At 50.1% G+C, this 17,016-nt stretch overlaps 6 protein-coding genes across 6 annotated transcripts; 2 read left to right on the forward strand and 4 right to left on the reverse strand.

Annotated features, from left to right (window-relative positions):
* Positions 1 to 636: 636 nt before the first annotated feature.
* On the forward strand, positions 637 to 2,142 carry N7525_003111 (uncharacterized protein; the record flags this gene model as incomplete). Its single annotated transcript, XM_002559448.1, has 1 exon — positions 637 to 2,142. One exon carries the CDS (start codon positions 637 to 639, stop codon positions 2,140 to 2,142), a length of 1,506 nt encoding a protein of 501 aa, XP_002559494.1.
* An 868-nt stretch (positions 2,143 to 3,010) lies between these two features.
* On the reverse strand, positions 3,011 to 3,691 carry N7525_003112 (uncharacterized protein; the record flags this gene model as incomplete). The annotated part of the gene is made up of 1 exon (XM_061212608.1): positions 3,011 to 3,691. The coding sequence occupies one exon, from the start codon at positions 3,689 to 3,691 to the stop codon at positions 3,011 to 3,013; it is 681 nt and encodes a 226-aa protein (XP_061069629.1).
* A 2,063-nt stretch (positions 3,692 to 5,754) lies between these two features.
* Positions 5,755 to 6,664, forward strand: N7525_003113 (uncharacterized protein; the record flags this gene model as incomplete). The annotated part of the gene is made up of 2 exons (XM_061212609.1): positions 5,755 to 6,211; positions 6,276 to 6,664. The coding sequence occupies 2 exons, from the start codon at positions 5,755 to 5,757 to the stop codon at positions 6,662 to 6,664; spliced, it is 846 nt and encodes a 281-aa protein (XP_061069630.1).
* Positions 6,665 to 8,734: 2,070 nt separating this feature from the next.
* Positions 8,735 to 9,222, reverse strand: N7525_003114 (uncharacterized protein; the record flags this gene model as incomplete). Its single annotated transcript, XM_061212610.1, has 2 exons — positions 8,735 to 8,794; positions 8,854 to 9,222. 2 exons carry the CDS (start codon positions 9,220 to 9,222, stop codon positions 8,735 to 8,737), a joined length of 429 nt encoding a protein of 142 aa, XP_061069631.1.
* A 1,662-nt stretch (positions 9,223 to 10,884) lies between these two features.
* Positions 10,885 to 12,690, reverse strand: N7525_003115 (uncharacterized protein; the record flags this gene model as incomplete). The annotated part of the gene is made up of 7 exons (XM_061212611.1): positions 10,885 to 11,277; positions 11,333 to 11,429; positions 11,488 to 11,561; positions 11,947 to 12,107; positions 12,161 to 12,166; positions 12,229 to 12,357; positions 12,639 to 12,690. The coding sequence occupies 7 exons, from the start codon at positions 12,688 to 12,690 to the stop codon at positions 10,885 to 10,887; spliced, it is 912 nt and encodes a 303-aa protein (XP_061069632.1).
* A 705-nt stretch (positions 12,691 to 13,395) lies between these two features.
* On the reverse strand, positions 13,396 to 15,428 carry N7525_003116 (electron-transferring-flavoprotein dehydrogenase; the record flags this gene model as incomplete). Its single annotated transcript, XM_002559443.2, has 3 exons — positions 13,396 to 13,495; positions 13,554 to 15,072; positions 15,134 to 15,428. The coding sequence occupies 3 exons, from the start codon at positions 15,426 to 15,428 to the stop codon at positions 13,396 to 13,398; spliced, it is 1,914 nt and encodes a 637-aa protein (XP_002559489.2).
* Between the last annotated feature and the right edge of the window lie 1,588 nt (positions 15,429 to 17,016).

Here is a 17,016-nt window from a genome sequence, read left to right on the forward strand (position 1 = left end):
ATGCCTGTTTGGCTTTATTGTTTGTTGCATCTATCAGCGTGGCGCCTGGACGGACTTTGTTTCCAAAGTACTAGATACCAATTGTAATTCTTATACGGATTGTTTCAAGGAGTGTAATTGCATAGCAATGACCAATGGGATTTGCATCAGAACGTTTCAAACTGCATTTCTTCTTTCCTCCGTTGATGGACATAATATAATGACTATTGATTGTAATAGTTATTCGCATCTCATACATTGAGCGGATAAATAGTTCGTCTCGGAAAACCATTGTTCCGACTAAAAGCTTCCCTTGTCGACTGCGTCAATACGGAGATCCTGGCCGCCTTGCAGATTATCTGATGGTGCTTGATATTTAGGCACCGCTCTGTTGTTTATATATTGCTTATCTCTGACTCCCCTTCTCCAATTATTCGAGCATCTCCCGCCGTGCACTGCCATATCCGCGATGCGATAGAAAGCTCCGCCATGCTAGATTTGGCGTAACGACTGTGACGTTCGGAACGATAACGATTATTGTTAGCCCTCGCGCGAGCTATTCCTTACCAGGCGCCGGATGCGCTTTAACTCTGTCGCCATTGTGTGAACCACCCCCGTCGATCTTATTCGTCTCTCCCCTCTTCACCTCGCACAGCCATGGCTTCCTCAGCACCGCCGAAGCGACGAATCCCCGGCATGCCAAACCCGGTGTTGGAAGCGGAGCAGCAAAAATGGTTATTTTCCGAGGAGGAATTCGAGCGCACGCCATCGCGCATTGATAAGATCGAACGCGGGAAAGAAGACTACATCCGACACCGCGCAGTCGACTTCATTTGGCAAGTGAGCGTGATGTTGAAGATGCCGCCCCAAACCTCAATGACCGCCACGGTGTATATGCACCGCTTCCTCATGCGCTATTCGTTGATGGGCCAATATCCGGAGATGGGGTCTGATCTGATGCACCCGAAAGTGATCGCCGCGGTGGCCCTGTTCGTCGCGTTCAAAGTGGACGAGGCCATGCGCCGCATGAAAGACTTCGTCATCGCATGCTGCCGCGTCGCCATGAAACAGCCGAACCTGATTGTCGACGAGCAGTCCAAGGATTACTGGAAATGGCGAGACCTTATTCTGCAGAACGAGAGCGTCATGCTTGAATACCTCTGCTTTGACCTACAGGTCGAGTCCCCGTACCGCATTCTCTGGGACTACTCCATCTTCCTAGGTGTCGGCGACAACAGAGCTCTGCGACACTCCACCTACTCCTTCCTTAACGACTCAACCTACACCGTCCTCTGTCTCCAATTCCCACCCCGTGTCATCGCCGCCGCAGCCCTGTATGCCGCAGCCCGCCACTGTAAAGTCGCCTTCCCCGATGACGCCGAAGGCCGACCCTGGTGGGAGCAGATCGACGTCCGCCTCGACGACCTCATCCGCGCCTGCACCTTCATCGTCAAGATCTACGAGCGCGTCCAGCAAACCCTCAGCAAGGGCTACCCGGAATTCGCACTTTCAGACTCAACCTCCCACCCCAACGACCCAACCCGCGTCTTCGATACAGACCCGACAAAATCCGCCTCAGAGCGACAATCAACCTCCACCCCTCCAGCCCTCACCGTCACCTCAGACACGGCTCCAAATGGCCGCAAACGCTCGCGCGAACCCGACTCTCACAACAACAACAACACAGATTCACACCCACGCCCGCCCTCCCCACAAAACAAACCCCCTTCCACCCTCAACGGGAACGGCGACAGCACTCGATCCCCTAAGCGTCAGCGAACCATAACCCCCTCCAACGAAGCTAGTCTCCCCGTCGACCAAAAACCACACCCTCCAGCCCCCTCCCGCCCGCGCGTCCCCGCAGCCGCACTATCCCAAACAAAAGCCACGCCTCATTTCAATTCCTTGTCAATCAAGGCGGAGAAGCCGGTGTCGGAACCGGAATCCTCCGCACACCCTCCTCCGAAAGAAGAGTCCAGCGAAGAAGGCGAACTCCATGAAAAACAGCAACATGTCATTCCAGTCGCGCATCCCCCTCGACCTGCTCCTCCGTCTATGGCAGATGTGGATTATCGGAGTAAATTAGACTCCCATAAAGAAGAGAGAGAAGAGGGCGAGGCTGAAGATGATGATCGTGCTGGAAGTGAGGAAGGCGAGATCTGAGATCTGACATCTGAGATCTATGATTTGGGTTTCATCAAGCTGCCGTTGTGGAAGCGTGGACCTTTGCAATTGGGGAAATACTATTTTATGAGTGAGAATGAAATCCACGGAGAATGAAATTTCTCTTTTGCTTAATCTACCAACTTTACCCTTGTCCTGATCTTATTACCGTAGACGAAGCATTCTATGCAGATCAACCTTGGAATGTCGAATGTCAAAAGACGTAATCCCAATTCCAGGTCGGCCCCGATTATATGTGATGCCCCTGTCCCATATTTCCCTTGGTTCCTATTGGCCCTGGCATTTAGGGCTGGCCACCTATCCATGGATGACAATCTAAGTGCCGGTTGGTTTTTCGATGGGTCTTGATGGTCTATAGAGGGATTCTAGGTAGATTCTCCCGAGGTCTGTCTCTACGTCCTTCTGTTTCCTCTGTCTCTGAACTACTTTCTAGGGGATTGGGATTGCCCAGGCAGTCGGCCGTAACGGATAGTCTCGGCACTGATAACTTTTGAATCCTATCTTATTATTACCTACGTAATAATACTAGTATAGGCAAGGCGGAGGGGTGGAGTACGTTGAGAGGGGTACGAGGATACGGCTAGTACTAGCATTCCATAAGGACGCTGTTAGAGTGGCTAGTGACGTGCAGATTCAGTGGAAACGCCATATGCCTTTGGTAACGATCATTCGAGCAGAGTAGCACCCACGTGAACCTGCGACTCCCCTTGTAAGAATGCTAAAAACAAATCCACTGTCGTAGGACCCTTCCTAAACCCTTCTTAAACCCTTCCATCAACGACCACCCCCCGAACCATGAACCCCCAGATATGTAGTCGTCGCCCCCATTCGCTGCACTTTCCGTCCCTCATTCCTCCTCGAGCTCCACAGTGAACGGATCGGCGCCCGATTCCTTCTGGGCTTCAGAGTTCTGGTCCCATGGGAGCATGAACTTTCTGCCACCAACTCTGATAAAGTGCTCTGCTCCAAGTTCTTGACGAAGCTCAAGCAGATGGTAATGACCGAACTTGAACTTGTGAGCACAGGCATCACTTACGAACTCCGATCTTTTAACCATCTCACTGAGGAGAAATTCAATATCTCTGAGGTCGCTCGCTCGTTTCTTTTCGCCGTTCTCGTCGTCTTGCCGTAGGTAAAAGCACTGAACCTTCATGGCCAAGCTGTAGTCAGGTCTCGGGACTTTAACTTCCTTGATAGTCAGGCAATGTGGATGGGCTTGTTCAAAAGTCATCCTCTCAACGGCAATAGTCAGAATATCTAGTGAAGGTGAGAAGTCGGGATGTTGAAATTGGAGGTGGCCGCCTTCATTGGAAAAGGATTTGTCTGCAGCGAGGAAGGAGACCAGAGCTGGAACATCTTCGTCGCTTGGTACAAGGATATCAACGTCATTTGTCGCTCGCTGGCTCCCCAGAAGTAACATCGACGCGCCACCGATCAGTATGAACCGGTCTTTGAGGCGACTCCTCAGTCTCTCAACACAGGAACGGATAGCTTTGGTCTTACGACTGTCATCAGTCGGCGAGGACATGGTGACAGATCGAGGTATAACTGCTGTTCAGGTTGCAGGATGGATGATTAGTCTTTTGTCTTGGGGTTTATGAGATCCAGTATCATTAACTTACCTGTAGTGCACAGTGGATGGAGTGACTTGTTCTGATTCTGCTCTGGTTCTTGAACTCCACGTTGACGATGAGGAGAGAGGGAGAACAGGTGATGTAGATGATTGGAACACTATGCCAAGTTGGCAAGAGACAGTGGCAGCAGCAATGGTTCTTGTCGTCGATGACGACGAGGAGAGAGGGAGAACAGGTGGTGTAGATGATTAGCACACTGTGCCAGATTGGCAAGAGACAGTGGCAGCAGCAATGGTTCTTAGGAATAGTGGGATGAGATTCAATAATCGTAGGTTATTCCCAGCAGAAGAGGAAGAGATTGAGAACTTGGTCTAGATGAATCCCACCTTTCCTGCCTAGTTGGGATCTCTGTTTGTCGTCCCTCGTACCTTCCCAACTTACAACCCTCCGTCCGAATAACTGTTGACATGCGGTGCATGCAATATGTGTCTGTCTCTATGTGTGCAGACTGAGCTCTTTGTCATACATATGCCAGCCCTGGAGCTTCTTTCCATAGATCCATCATCACCTCACTCACTTCTTCATCTCTCCTCTCCGTCGTAGCCTCTCCAAGTGAGAGATATAGCTTCTCCTGTTGATCATACAGATGAAAGTCTGTACAGCATGTATTGAGATCAAAAATAATATGTAAAAATACTATGAATGTAGAAATTCCAAGCTTGTATACTGTGAAAAGTAAATGAATGTTTTGTCTGATCTTCTTCATATATGGAAAGAAGCATCTATTTATGCTTCTTTTTCGTATACTCCCATCATGACAGATTAGAAAGACTCGGTGAGAACCGCATGGACTCGGTGAGAACAACAACGCAGGAATAAGCAAAGACTTGACTGAAAGCAGGCTCAATTGCAATGTTTAGGCGCCGATGCAGTGGGATGATGATCTATATGCTGAGAGCAGCAATGTCATGATCAAATTGCATACTGCCAAGGAATACAGGCTTCTTTTGGTAGGAGCTGGATGCCAATCCTGCATAACAGAGATCTGCAGGATAACCCACGAATTATGGTTGGCGTTGTAAAGATGAAAATGGCCAGTATTAATGGAAATTAACTGGGATTTTCAACATCTCCAAGTGAGAGATATAGCTTCTCCAAGTGAGAGATAGTTATTCTCCAATAAAAGCTTAGATCTTGATGAATCTTAGCAAAGGGGATAGAAGAAAAAGGGCCTCATAACCTGTTGAAGCTATATCTCTCGTTTGGAGAAGCTATATCTCTCACTTTTCCCTGAGAATAGCAAAAGCTATATCTCATCTTTTCTTTATCGCCGCTAAGCGAGAAGCGATCCCCGACGCCGCTGTGCGATATACCCGCTTTTAAGCAATCATCGCTGTGTGAATAAGTCTTTGAGTGTCAAAAGGAGTCTCTTTTATAGAGAACTATCTCTATCGTGGTATGTAGTCTCTTTAAGAGCTATATTCACATTATTTTATCTTCACTTTGTATTAGCTATAGATAACCCCTCTTCCTCCGCTACTACTATATAGCTTAACGATAATAGCAATAATTAGAAAGCGTTGCGGACCGCTATCGTCGCTAATTAAGTGGTTAACCTTCCTAAGCTACCTAGGAAGCTTCAACCTTTATAAGCTTACTCCCCCTCTAAAAGAGCGAGCTAATCTCGATATCTAGGTAGATTGACTAGGTACAACAAAAATATCCATGGATAGCTTAGCCAAAGAACCCTATTACTACATAAAGTATCTTCCCACTCCCTACCTTGGAAGTCACTTTGCAAGTCAGGAAGATTGTTTTTCCGTACCAAACCATCCATGGATGCATACAACCCATCTTAAGGTTCTGCCTAAACAACACAGGTCTATTGATTTTCCTTGTTCAGACCCTTGAATTTTATCTTCCCCCCTACCTACCTGTTCTCAAGTTAGGCTGTTTTTATCGCGACATCATAACCTTGCAACTATCACCGCATGTCAACCTCAGTATCCCAAACATCATGGCCGAGTACAACGTGAATTTCACTCGCTTGCAATCATATATCTCGCCACCCACTCAAATCCTTGAAGCAGCTGGCGTGAGATACTGCGTGGTTGGAGATCTTGTCGTTATCGCCCTAGGCGGTCCCTTAGTCCTGACTGACATGTACTTCGCGGTTGCGGACGACCAACTGGAGTTGGCTAGGTCTGCCCTGGCCTCACATGGGTTTGAGGAGCTGCCCCAGAGACATCGTCGGTTCTTCAGTCCTGCAACCAAGGAAAGTTCGACTGGGTGGCCTGGCTATCGTTTTTTACCTCACGACTCCGATCGTCCCGATTACTACTGGGACACAAGCACCATCATAATACCAGCAACCTTTTGGCATCTCGATCTGAGTCAAGAGTCCTTCGCCACAACCACATTCGCTGGTCCGGACACGGGGTACCGTTTTCCCTTCAAGCTAGTTTATCTTCGAGGTGTGTTTTGTTTTCTTATGGATATATACAGAGAACTTTGACGTTAACAATTTTTCCCCGTTAGCAATAATTGATGCTGTCGCCCAGCGCCATGGCGACGAGGAGTTGAACAGTCAAATCTCTGGCTACTTTCTAATCCAATACGCCTACCTGCTGAGTCTTCTCCACGATGTCCTTGCATGCCTTCCAGACGAGGACCGATTCTTCATCGAATTTTTCTACAGAGTCTTTCTCTACAGCACCAGAAAGAAGGTCTGTCGTCTCAGAGAGCAGATTCGAGACGGCCTTATAACCCCTGAAACGGCAAGTGACCTTCTGCCCAAAAACTTCCTAAAGCTCGAAGCCCTCAAAGAAAAGTACCGCAAGCTCGGCTATGACCGCAAAAGTGAAAAACCTTCCTTCAAAATCCCACCTGATTCCTCCAACGTCCCCAAAGGTCAAGCAGATGGTTGAACGGCATCCCCATTCTTGCGCAAACCTGACTAACCCGACTAACCTGACACCTCCTGTCTCCCGCTCCCGGTACATTTCACATGAAACGAACAGCCTACAAGATGATGTGTTGAACCAGGTCCGCAGCTTATTGCCCTTTCCCACACTTTGCTCCCACGGAAAGAAGCCAGATCATGCTGCTACGCCAGCAATTGATGCAGGGTGCCACGCGGCGAGGTACTTTCCTATCTTGATACTGCATATGGATCCAGATATTTTGCGGCTCTGCTCGTCGAGAGCAAGCGCGAGCCTGGCATACCCAATATTTTACTTTTCGCCTTTTCTTATGCCACTGTACTAGGTGAAAGGTGGCGCAAAGGGGTTGTCTTTTTTCCCCATTGATTTGCATCCGGGTAAATCTCAAGCTCTACACTTAGAATAGTTACAGAATAATAAGTCAGGGGATCTCAAGACGATCAGATACCGTAGTCTTAGCCATAAACTATCCCGACTAGGGATCGGACTTCTATAATGACCCCGGCACCTTGCCAGAAACTACAGTTTTTGGATTCTGGGGGAGTATGGTCGCAAGGCTGAGACTTACATGTAAAGAACAGACATGCGACGCGAAGTACGATTGATTGCGGTGAGGTCCTACTGTGCTGTATTGCTTCAGGACAAGATAACGGTGAAATGACTCGGCAGCAAGATGATACATGTACCAAGACACCTGTGTAATGCGTGACATGCAATGTACGAAACCCGGTAACGCCGGGACTCCTTGATGCGAATATGTGCATTTCTCTCTTCACCCTTGTCTTCTCAATTCTCCCCAGTAAGTTCTCAACCACGATTCAATATCCAGCAGTCATAACTCCCAACCCATGATCCAGCAAGCTGCTCGAAGCAACATAGCTAAACCCGCCGAACGGATTACTCTCGGCACCAACCTCGTCGCCATCTGTTTCCTTGCCAGCTGGGAAATCCTGTCCCTTCCCATAGTACTCGTCGAAGCCGGCAGTAGTGACCGTCGGGCTGAGCGGGAGATGGGTGAAATCGACAGAAAAGTTCTCGGCGAGTGCAGGGTCCGTGACAACAGGCTGGATAGGCGGGTCGAGCTCGCGACGCTCAAGGGCAGCCCAGTCGATTTTGCGGAAGAAGCGATGCTTTTTGATTATCTGCAGGTCCTTCTGCATGTGGTAGCCGAGGCGCTTGGAGGGTTCTTTGCGGAGAAGACGGGTGAGGAGGTCCTTTGCATCGGGCCCGAGGAAGTAGGGCAGCACGAGCTTTTGTTTGACGATCTTCTCTTGTAGCTTGGCATGGTTGTTGCCGCGGAATGGGGGTGAGCCGGTGAGGAGGTCGTAGCCTAGTGCGCCGAGGGACCACCAGTCGCATGCTTTGCCGTATGGCTTGCCTTGGATCACTTCGGGCGCCATGTAGTCGATTGTGCCCAGAAGGGAGTTGCAGCGGTCGTCATCACTGAGCGAGATCTTGCTGAGGCCGAAATCGGTGAGCAGGAGGTGGCCTTGCGCGTCGAGGAGGCAGTTCTCGGGCTTCAGGTCGCGGTAGAGAACGCCGACGTTTTGGTGCAGGTGTGCCAGCGCAAGTACCATCTCTGCCATGTAGAAGGCTGCCGCGTCTTCTTCGAACATGCGTTCCATGGCTAGGTGGTGGAAGAGTTCGCCGCCTTGCGCGTACTCCAGGATCAAGTAGAGTTTCTCATGGTCTTGGAAAGCATAGAATAGCTTGACGACAAAGGGGTGGCGGTTGACACTTTCCAGGATTGTGCGCTCTGTCTTTGTCTGCTCGACTAGCTTTTTGTGGACAGTAATGGAAGCCTTCCGGAATTGTTTCTGGGCATACAGCTTGCCTGTGACGACGTGACGCACCAGCAACACAGTTCCGAACGAGCCCTTGCCCAGGCAGAGGATAGGAACAAAGTCCTCCGCGGTCATCTTGCGGCACAATTGACTGCGCAACTCTGAATTCATGCCTGTGAAATCCGCGTTGCGGTCGTCCAGCGTCTCTGGTTGCACTGCGTCGGAACTAACAAAGTCCTGATCCAAAGGGACTTCATAGCTGGTCAGAATCTCAGTCTGGTCGCTGTCGGAGTAGACACTGGCAACACTGGGGGTCTGGGAGACAAGTCCGCTGCCAGCTGCGTTCTCAGATAGATTCAGAGTGCTGAGTTGAAGCTTCAGCGCACTGACCCCATGACCTGTGGACGCCTGTGCCAGTGGGCTAGCGCCATCAAGCGCAGTGGGCGGTCGAGAGGGTGTACGTGAGCTCGCAGCGGAGAAGTCCGATTCCTCGTCGCCGGATGCCAGAGTGAAACCACGAACGGTTGCGCACGCTGGGCCGAATTGGTTATTCTTCTTCTTCCGTCGCTGCTTGTTCTCGTTGAGAGCCTGGTTTGCAAACCCATTGAATCCCTTTGTCTGCTCCGGGGGTGACATAGTGCCCATGTGTGCATTGGGGCGACGGTGATTGGCTGGGATGTCAATGACGGACTGTTCGCTATCGGCCTGCGGAGCGAACACATCCCCGACCGACAGGTCATCGGTGGTCGAGGAAGGCATTATGCTATTATTGTATCACCTGTGATAGCTCCGCGAGCGAAGCGAAAACCCCGGATTTAGGTGTAAGCGCCAGCGATACCCGCAGGGTCGACAATTGACCTCGGTCGTAAAGGATGGTAGCAAGGTATTCAGAATACCTATCTCGCAGTCACTGTTCACATGGAGAAACCTAGTTAGTCTCAGTCCCCTCGATCTTAGATTATCTACCGTAAAGAAAGAATGGAGGGGCAGGTGAGGGTTTTCACGCCCCCACTAATTCGCCAAGGTAAAACGTAAAAGAAACTGGAAAAAAATGAAATAAAAATAGCAAATTGAGCGCAGATCAAAGAGACGTACTTCAGCTTGCGGAGTTATTGCACCAAAGCACGGTTTTCCTTGAGTACCCGAACTAGTCGATAGACCAGTGAATCTCTCGAGCAGGTTTATCGTCCGCCCTTCTTCAGGACGGACCCGGGACCCCTAGCCAAGTCACCTCGCTGGCCGAGAAGTCGAAGGCCAATGCGAAAGGAGAAAGCACTGGGTGTGCTGGCAAGGAAATGTCAGGAGCAGGCGAGTCGTTCAGAAGGGATGGATATGGATCAAGGTTGGCTAGGAAGCCAGTGAGCGAAATCAAAGCGAGCGAAGACGGAGGCACAGATAGGCACATAGAGGATGGAGATTTTGGCAAATAGAGATTAACAGTTTTTCTTCCCCAGGAAGTGAAACAAAGCAAGAAAACCGCGAGATCTTGCAGAAAATCAGATTTCAGGCGCAGATCCGGGGGCTGAAGCCACTAATCCCAATTGGGGTTTCACGTGTCAGATGCTGACATTAATATGATCTTATTGATCGAATCTACTTGGTATTATCTTAATGTTATTTTGATATTACCATGATATAGCTTGGATATTGGATGATATTACAGTCTCTTTTGCTTTGGCTAGTCCGATATATTACCAAGTGGTTCTACAGATCTGCCTAAGACAGCCTCAATACTACAGCCACCAATTTGCATGAGGCTGTCGATCTGCATACTGCACAGCACGTAGCGTGGACGGGCATTTCCGCATTTTGGTTTATATCCGTTAACTGAATAAAAAGTAGGAAGTACTGAAAGAATCTTGTGGGATATTGTATATACTTCTTTAGTTATAAGGGCTAGTACTGGGGCTCGGTGGGGAGCATAATCACCACCCCGATATATATCTCAGTTTCAGCATAGTGAGTGACAGAAATAAATACAAGTCTTGCACTATTGTCACCCAACCAGCTGTTTAAAGGTAGGCCATGCGAGGACATCATGGAGCGACGGGAGTTCGGGATATTACAGAAGGAGAAACAAATCAAAGGAAAAAAAATTAAGATTTTCAGATGCTAACACACATACAATAGTCCAGGGTGGACAAGAAAGACTAAAGGGCGATAACCACCTAGATTCCGTCACCCCAAACCCCCTAGGAAGGAGAAAGGAATGATGAGAACTCGGCCTGTCCAGTCGCCAGGAAGAAATGGAAGCACCCGCCGCGAGAACACGCTGAACGAAAGCTCGGCAGATGGAAAAAAAAGATCATGACACCATGAAATCAGTATGAGAAGTTGCGGGTATTTGGCGAAGGAGGTCAAAAAATGATGGTAGAACGGAAGAATATGCAATAAATCCAATCAACGAAGACCCGGCGCCGTCTACCAGTAGCGAGGACGGTCGTAAGGCACATACTCGCCTCTCGGCGGAGAGCGAGGACGACCATAACCACGGGCAGCTAGGTAGGGATCATCATAGTGGCGAGGAGGTGGGGGAGGTCGAGCCTCATAGGGGTCTTCGTAGGGACGACGTGGGGGTGGGTAGTCTTCCATCCGAGGACGAGGGGGAGTCCGGCGGGCATAGCCATCCCGTTCATAGTAGGGATCGCGGCGGATAGGGATCGGTGACCGCTCACGGTAGTGCTCCCGAGGACTGTAGCCACGTGGGGGAGGGATCCGGCGGTCATACTCATCCATGGTGACAGGATAGGGGCGACGTGGTGGGGAACGAGACCGGTAGGGGTCACGCATGGGGCGTTCCTCAAAGCTTTGGATCTGGGAGTTGGTGAGACGGGGGTTCCTCCAGGTCCGAGCCAGGTTGGGCGCTTACATCGGCGACACAGGATACGACGGAGCCCTTGAACTCTCGCTGGTCCAGTTTCTCCACGGCGGTCTTCAGGTCGTTGGCGGTTTCAAATTCCACAAACCTTGGTCAAGTGTCAATGGATTGGAAGGGTCTCATGCGGAATACAATGGTTCACCCACCCTCGGCCCTGTTCTCGGCCAGTCTCAGAGTAAACAACGTCCAGTCCAGACTGGCGGGCGAAGTCTTTCAAGTCCTATTGAATGCATGGTGAGTCCAGATCCAGGAAAGGTAAGGTGTCCGGCATATGTGGAGAGAAAGATGTAAGCACTCCATGTCCAGTCCGAGGAGGTGTATCCAGAATGGTCTTATATCGGCATCCAAAAGTCCCAGGAAAGGCTCCATGGGGTTTGACAACAACGTTTGGTGAGTACGTAGATTAAGGAGCAATTCTCAACTCTGAAGGCAAAGGGAAGAGCCATAGAAGGAGAGCAGTGCTAATAGATTAGTACACCAGGATCCATGGTTCAACCGATGGCCTCAAGGACAATGGACTGGAAGCATGTGTGGGCTGAGTAGAGAGACGGGGTTGAGGAATCTATGTCAGGAACCCCGGAAAGGAATGGACTTGGGCTGCTAACCTGCCAACTTGTTTCTGGAAGACCGGAAATCTGCATGCGGAAGATAGTGCGACGTGGACGAGGAAGGGCATTGCGCTCTGACGGGCCCGGGAAGGCCTCCTTGCGGCGAGGACCGCGCGCAAACTGAACGGTGAGTCGCTCGCCTTTGAATTCACTGCCGTCTGTAGTATCGATAAGCGAGAGATCATTCGGTGGACAAGTCATGGGGGCATACGGAATGCTGCAGAAAAATAATGTTAGCAAGTCTGTGTAAATAAATGGAATGTCATGAGCCGTTCTTACCGGGCACAATATCCCTGGCATCCAGCTGGTCGTCATATTCGATGAAGCCGAAACCATTCATCAACTTGATCTCCGTGATCTTACCGGAGCCATGGCTGCTGAAATGTTCCTCGATGTCGCTCTTAGTCACTGTGATAAGAAATAAGAAAGAGGTTAGCGGATCACTTTTCAAATGGTGACTCCAAAAGCACCGGTTAGATGGCCATCCGCGGTGAAGCTGTTCCATGTGCATAGCTGAAGCTCTCATTTGCTCACCCTGCAAAGGGTGGGCCAAGGGTGGCATTCCACATGAGCATATGAGGGATCAGAGCCCATAGGACTCTGGGAACCAGCAGAGCGACCAGGTCATGCATGGTGGTGCGTGTGTTCTCCAAAACTCAGGGAAGAGGGACGGCCAGGTGCCAGCATACCGTTGCGGGGAAGGTTCCCAAGATAAAGGCGGGTTGAGGACACCTCAGTCATGGCTGGTCTGAAATAATCGATTGATGGGCGATAATAGAAAGAAATCTGGCTAGAGGAAATGCCAGAGAATATGGAAGAGATCGAAAAGGCGGGAATGCAGAGAGTAGTGGTGAACTGCGGCGCTGCTGCAGGAAAGCGTGTAACGTGTAACCCGACAAACGACACACGATCAGAGAGCAGGTGTACTGCAAAGTAGAACAGCCGAGAAGCCGAGAAGCCGAATAGCAAAACAGCAAAACAGCAAAACAGCAAAACAGCAAAACAAATACAAAAGATACAGAAGAGAAAAGTGAGAGGGGAAGAAAAGAGAGAAAGTACCGTCTGGCGGTGGACGGACTTGAAACTTTGGCCGCCTCACTTTTTTTCGTGATCCACGTGGTTCCACCATAGAAAATAGAGAAGGGAAAAGATAATAAACCAATTTAAGAATTATATTTATAAAATGTAGTAGTATATAGTATGTTGAATACATGTAGGAATAAATACATAGATCCTACATAGTTCACAAGGGAAGTAAGGCTTGTCCCTCGTGGACTCTCTCCACTGGCATTCCACGGTTCTGCCAACCCCATGGGGTCTTTTTTTGGTTCACTTGCTTTTTGCCTATTTGGGGCATCTATATACATTCCAAGGGTTTCTTTTCCCCCTAATATCCATTCTTTATTAAAACCCCGGATTATAAGGGCCTATCCCGACGTCCTGATATCACGTCATCACGTACTTGGGTCCCTCTCCACCTTGAGGCGTCTGCCAGTTAATATCTTGTGTAGGCACCTTGATATCACAAGTCTTGCAGTGGATGCAGCTGATAGATGATTAGTATATGTATATATAAGGTAACTCAGATGGCAGTGGCCACTTACTTTTGTGCGTTGATCTGGAATCGGACCCCGTCCTTTTTGCTAGGGTCCTCCACATATTCGTAGACGCCGGCAGGGCAGAACCGGTTTTCTACACCCTTGTAAACGGGCCATGCGAGGTCCGTGTGTTTATCCAAGTCCTCCACCTGCAGGTGAACCGGTTGGTCCTCCTCGTGATTGGTGCCGGTCCGGCTCACGCTGGTCAAAATATCGAAACTGAGCTCTCCGTCTGGCTTGGGGTAAACGATCTTTTCGTATTGAGAGGCAGGCTTGGTAGCCGCTGCATCGGTGCCGTGGTGGCTGAGCGTCCATGGCACTCGGCCCTTGAACACGTAGGCCTCCAGGCCGGAGTAGAGAAGTCCACCGAAGAAGCCCAGTGGGGTATTGAATGAGGGCCGGATGTTACGGACCTCGGAGAGTTCCTTCCAAATGGACGAATCGCGCAGAGATTTCTCGTAGTCAAACAAGAAGACGGTTCCTTGGTTCTCACCCTTAAGCGCCGAGAATGCAGCCTCAGCGGCTAACATGCCCGATTTCATTGCGGTGTGGGTACCCTTGATTTTCGGGACGTTTAAAAAGCCAGCCGTGTCACCAATCAAGGCACCCCCGGGGAATGCGCACTTGGGGATCGACTGGAAACCACCCTCATTCAGTGCTCGGGCCCCGTAAGAAATGCACTTGCCGCCCTCGAGAACCTCCTTGAACATGGGGTGATGTTTCATCTTCTGGAATTCCCCGTACGGGGAAAGCCATGGGTTCGGGTAGTCCAATCCTACCACCAGACCGATACTCACCATGTTGTCCCCAAAGTGGTACATCCAAGCTCCACCGTATGTGTCCTTGGGAAGAGGGTATCCCATCGAGTGGGTAATCTCGCCTGATCGGAACTTCTCGGGCTGAATCTCCCAGATTTCCTTGATTCCAAGACCATATGTCTGGGGCTGGCTATCTCGTCGAAGATCGTACTTCTTCATCACCTGCTTGGTCAAGCTGCCGTGACAGCCCTCAGCAAGAAGCGTGACGCGGGCATGGAACTCCATTCCTCTCTCAAATGTCTCCTTGGGCTTGCCATCCCGAGCGAGTCCCAGATCGTTGGTCGCAACGCCCTTGACTGAGCCATCTGAGCTATAAACCATCTCGCTGGCTGCGAAACCAGGGTACACCTCCACACCAACCTCTTCTGCACGCTCCCCCAACCACTTGGTAAGCTCATTCAGACTGACAATATAGTTCCCTTCGTTGTGCATCTGTGGGGGCGTGGGCAGCGGGTACGAGCCATTCTTCGTCAGGAAACGCATCTTGTCACTTTTTGCGGGGGTTGCACCCTCAAAGCGCGAAGGGTTGTCCTCTGACAGCCAGTCGGGGAACAGCTCATTGAGAGCGGTTGGTTGCAAAACGTTTCCGGAGACAATATGGGCACCCAATTCACCGGCCTTCTCTAGTAGAATAACCCGGAACTCTTCATTGCCTGCCTCGTTGGCAAGCTGCTTCAGGCGAATTGCGGCGGCGAGACCGGCGGGACCTGCAGTGAATCAAAGCTTAGTTAGATTGCTTTCGGGGGGAGCCAACGCGGACGAACGTACCACCGCCAACAATGCACACATCCACGTCGTCGGACTCCCGCTCCAACGTGCGAAGATCGAAGTCGCCATTCTCGTCGGTGAAGCGCCTTGACAGCGATTGCGAAAAGGCTCGTGTCTGGGTTGGCGCGGTGAATAATGCCGTTCGCCGAGCTAGACGTCGCCCGGTAGATGTGAAGGGACTGGCTGACTGGCGAGCTGGGGTAGCAATGGCGGAGATGGAGGAGGTAGCTCGCGAGAATCGGGAGGGTCGAATCTCTCGCCTCAATAGAGGCAAGACGGCACCTTTTGATGCCATCGCGGTATGTGAGATCGGGGATCGGAGGCTGAGACCAGGATTACTAGTAGCGACAAGCAATCGGCATAACCAGATCGAAAGGGTGAATGCGGAGACTCAAGATATTTAGGTCGTAGATCCCGAATGTACCCAGCGTCCTCGAGTACCCGAATTTTGAGTGGAAGTGACAAAACGCCGAAAAACCGCCTACCCTCGGCTCAGCTCTCTCGGCCAATAGCAAACTCGGCGATTATCCAACCTTGAGGCCTAAGGCATCAATGGATGGATGGATGCCCCAAAGCGGAAGTAGTCTCTAGCCGACAGGGTCCTATCACCCGCAGCTTGATGGAACCCCGACTTTTAGATTGGGGGTGTTTTATTAGTGTATAGTTCCTAAATTAATATGGAGGACTCCGTATGTAGTATAGTATTGGCTCAATTCTCATCACATCTAAGCGCCTCATGTTTAATACGGCATAGGTATTCTGTAGTATGTACTGATCACATGCATCACATGCTTAGCTTCACTTGTGATAACGAAATATTCCAATGTTGACAGCTCCAGACTTTTTATCCTGCATATCTATATGCCAGAAAACAACCTTAAATACTCAAGTCATGTTAACTGCTCTAAGGGTGTCAACCCCCGATCAGGCCAGACTGCAGTTTCCCGTCCGTATTATTACTGCATTTCGCGGAATGTGACGGCGGTGACGCTTCGGGTATGGTATTCAGCATACTATACCATACCAGCATACCGGAATCCCCTAGAAAATGCAAAAATAATACCATGATGTGATCTGAGGGGTTATCTGGAATAACAGAGTTTCAAGAACTCTAGTTGGTAGATCTAAATAATAGAACCGAACAGTTAAGAAATGACCGATCATCGCTGGATTGCATGCCATGAGATTCATCCAGCCTTGGCGGACAGTGGATCAACACTGGGCGCCACCGCCTGTTGAGGCAGAATCGAAACGGCCACCTGTCCAAATCAAAATCGCTGGGGAGAGTCAGTCACTCTTTCGAAATCCCAGAAAAAAAAAGATAGTCAAATCAAACATAAGCTGTGAGCAATATCTCTTCCTTTCAAAGTTAATTTACCAACAATATCCGGTATATCATAGTGATTATACTTGATTCACCTGGTGCGGTGAGGTCAGAAAGGTAGGGGAAGAAACAAGGCAAAAAAATCAGAATTTTTGTTCAGTTGCCATCCGTTAAAGCGGCAAGAGGATAGCGCGTCGTACATGGAGCGACCGAGGGTAGTCGATGACGATGATTGGACTGGCGTGGGACGGATGGACTATCAGCTGCAGGAGGAGCGCGGACTGGCAAACCCAGCGCCTGCAACCATGGCACCGGAGGATAAAGCAAGGGTGTTTGAACCAGTCAGGGGCCAACATAGAGAGATTAGCGGAGTGCGTTGGGCGAATAAAAGTCACTAGAGATGTTGTGTAGCTGTGATTGGTTGATGAGGTGGTTTCCCAGAGCCGCTAGCGGGCAATGAAGCCAAGGTTGAAGGGAGAAAAGTCTTGCTGCTTTTAGCGCCACCGGCGGCCCAGCCTCCCCTGACCGGGCTGTGACTCAGCACTATATAAAGGCCCAA

Source organism: Penicillium rubens (assembly GCF_028828025.1).
Source record: "Penicillium rubens strain IBT 27055 chromosome Unknown utg000002l_segment0_segment0, whole genome shotgun sequence".
In the NCBI taxonomy this organism is placed as follows: Eukaryota; Fungi; Ascomycota; class Eurotiomycetes; order Eurotiales; family Aspergillaceae; genus Penicillium; species Penicillium rubens.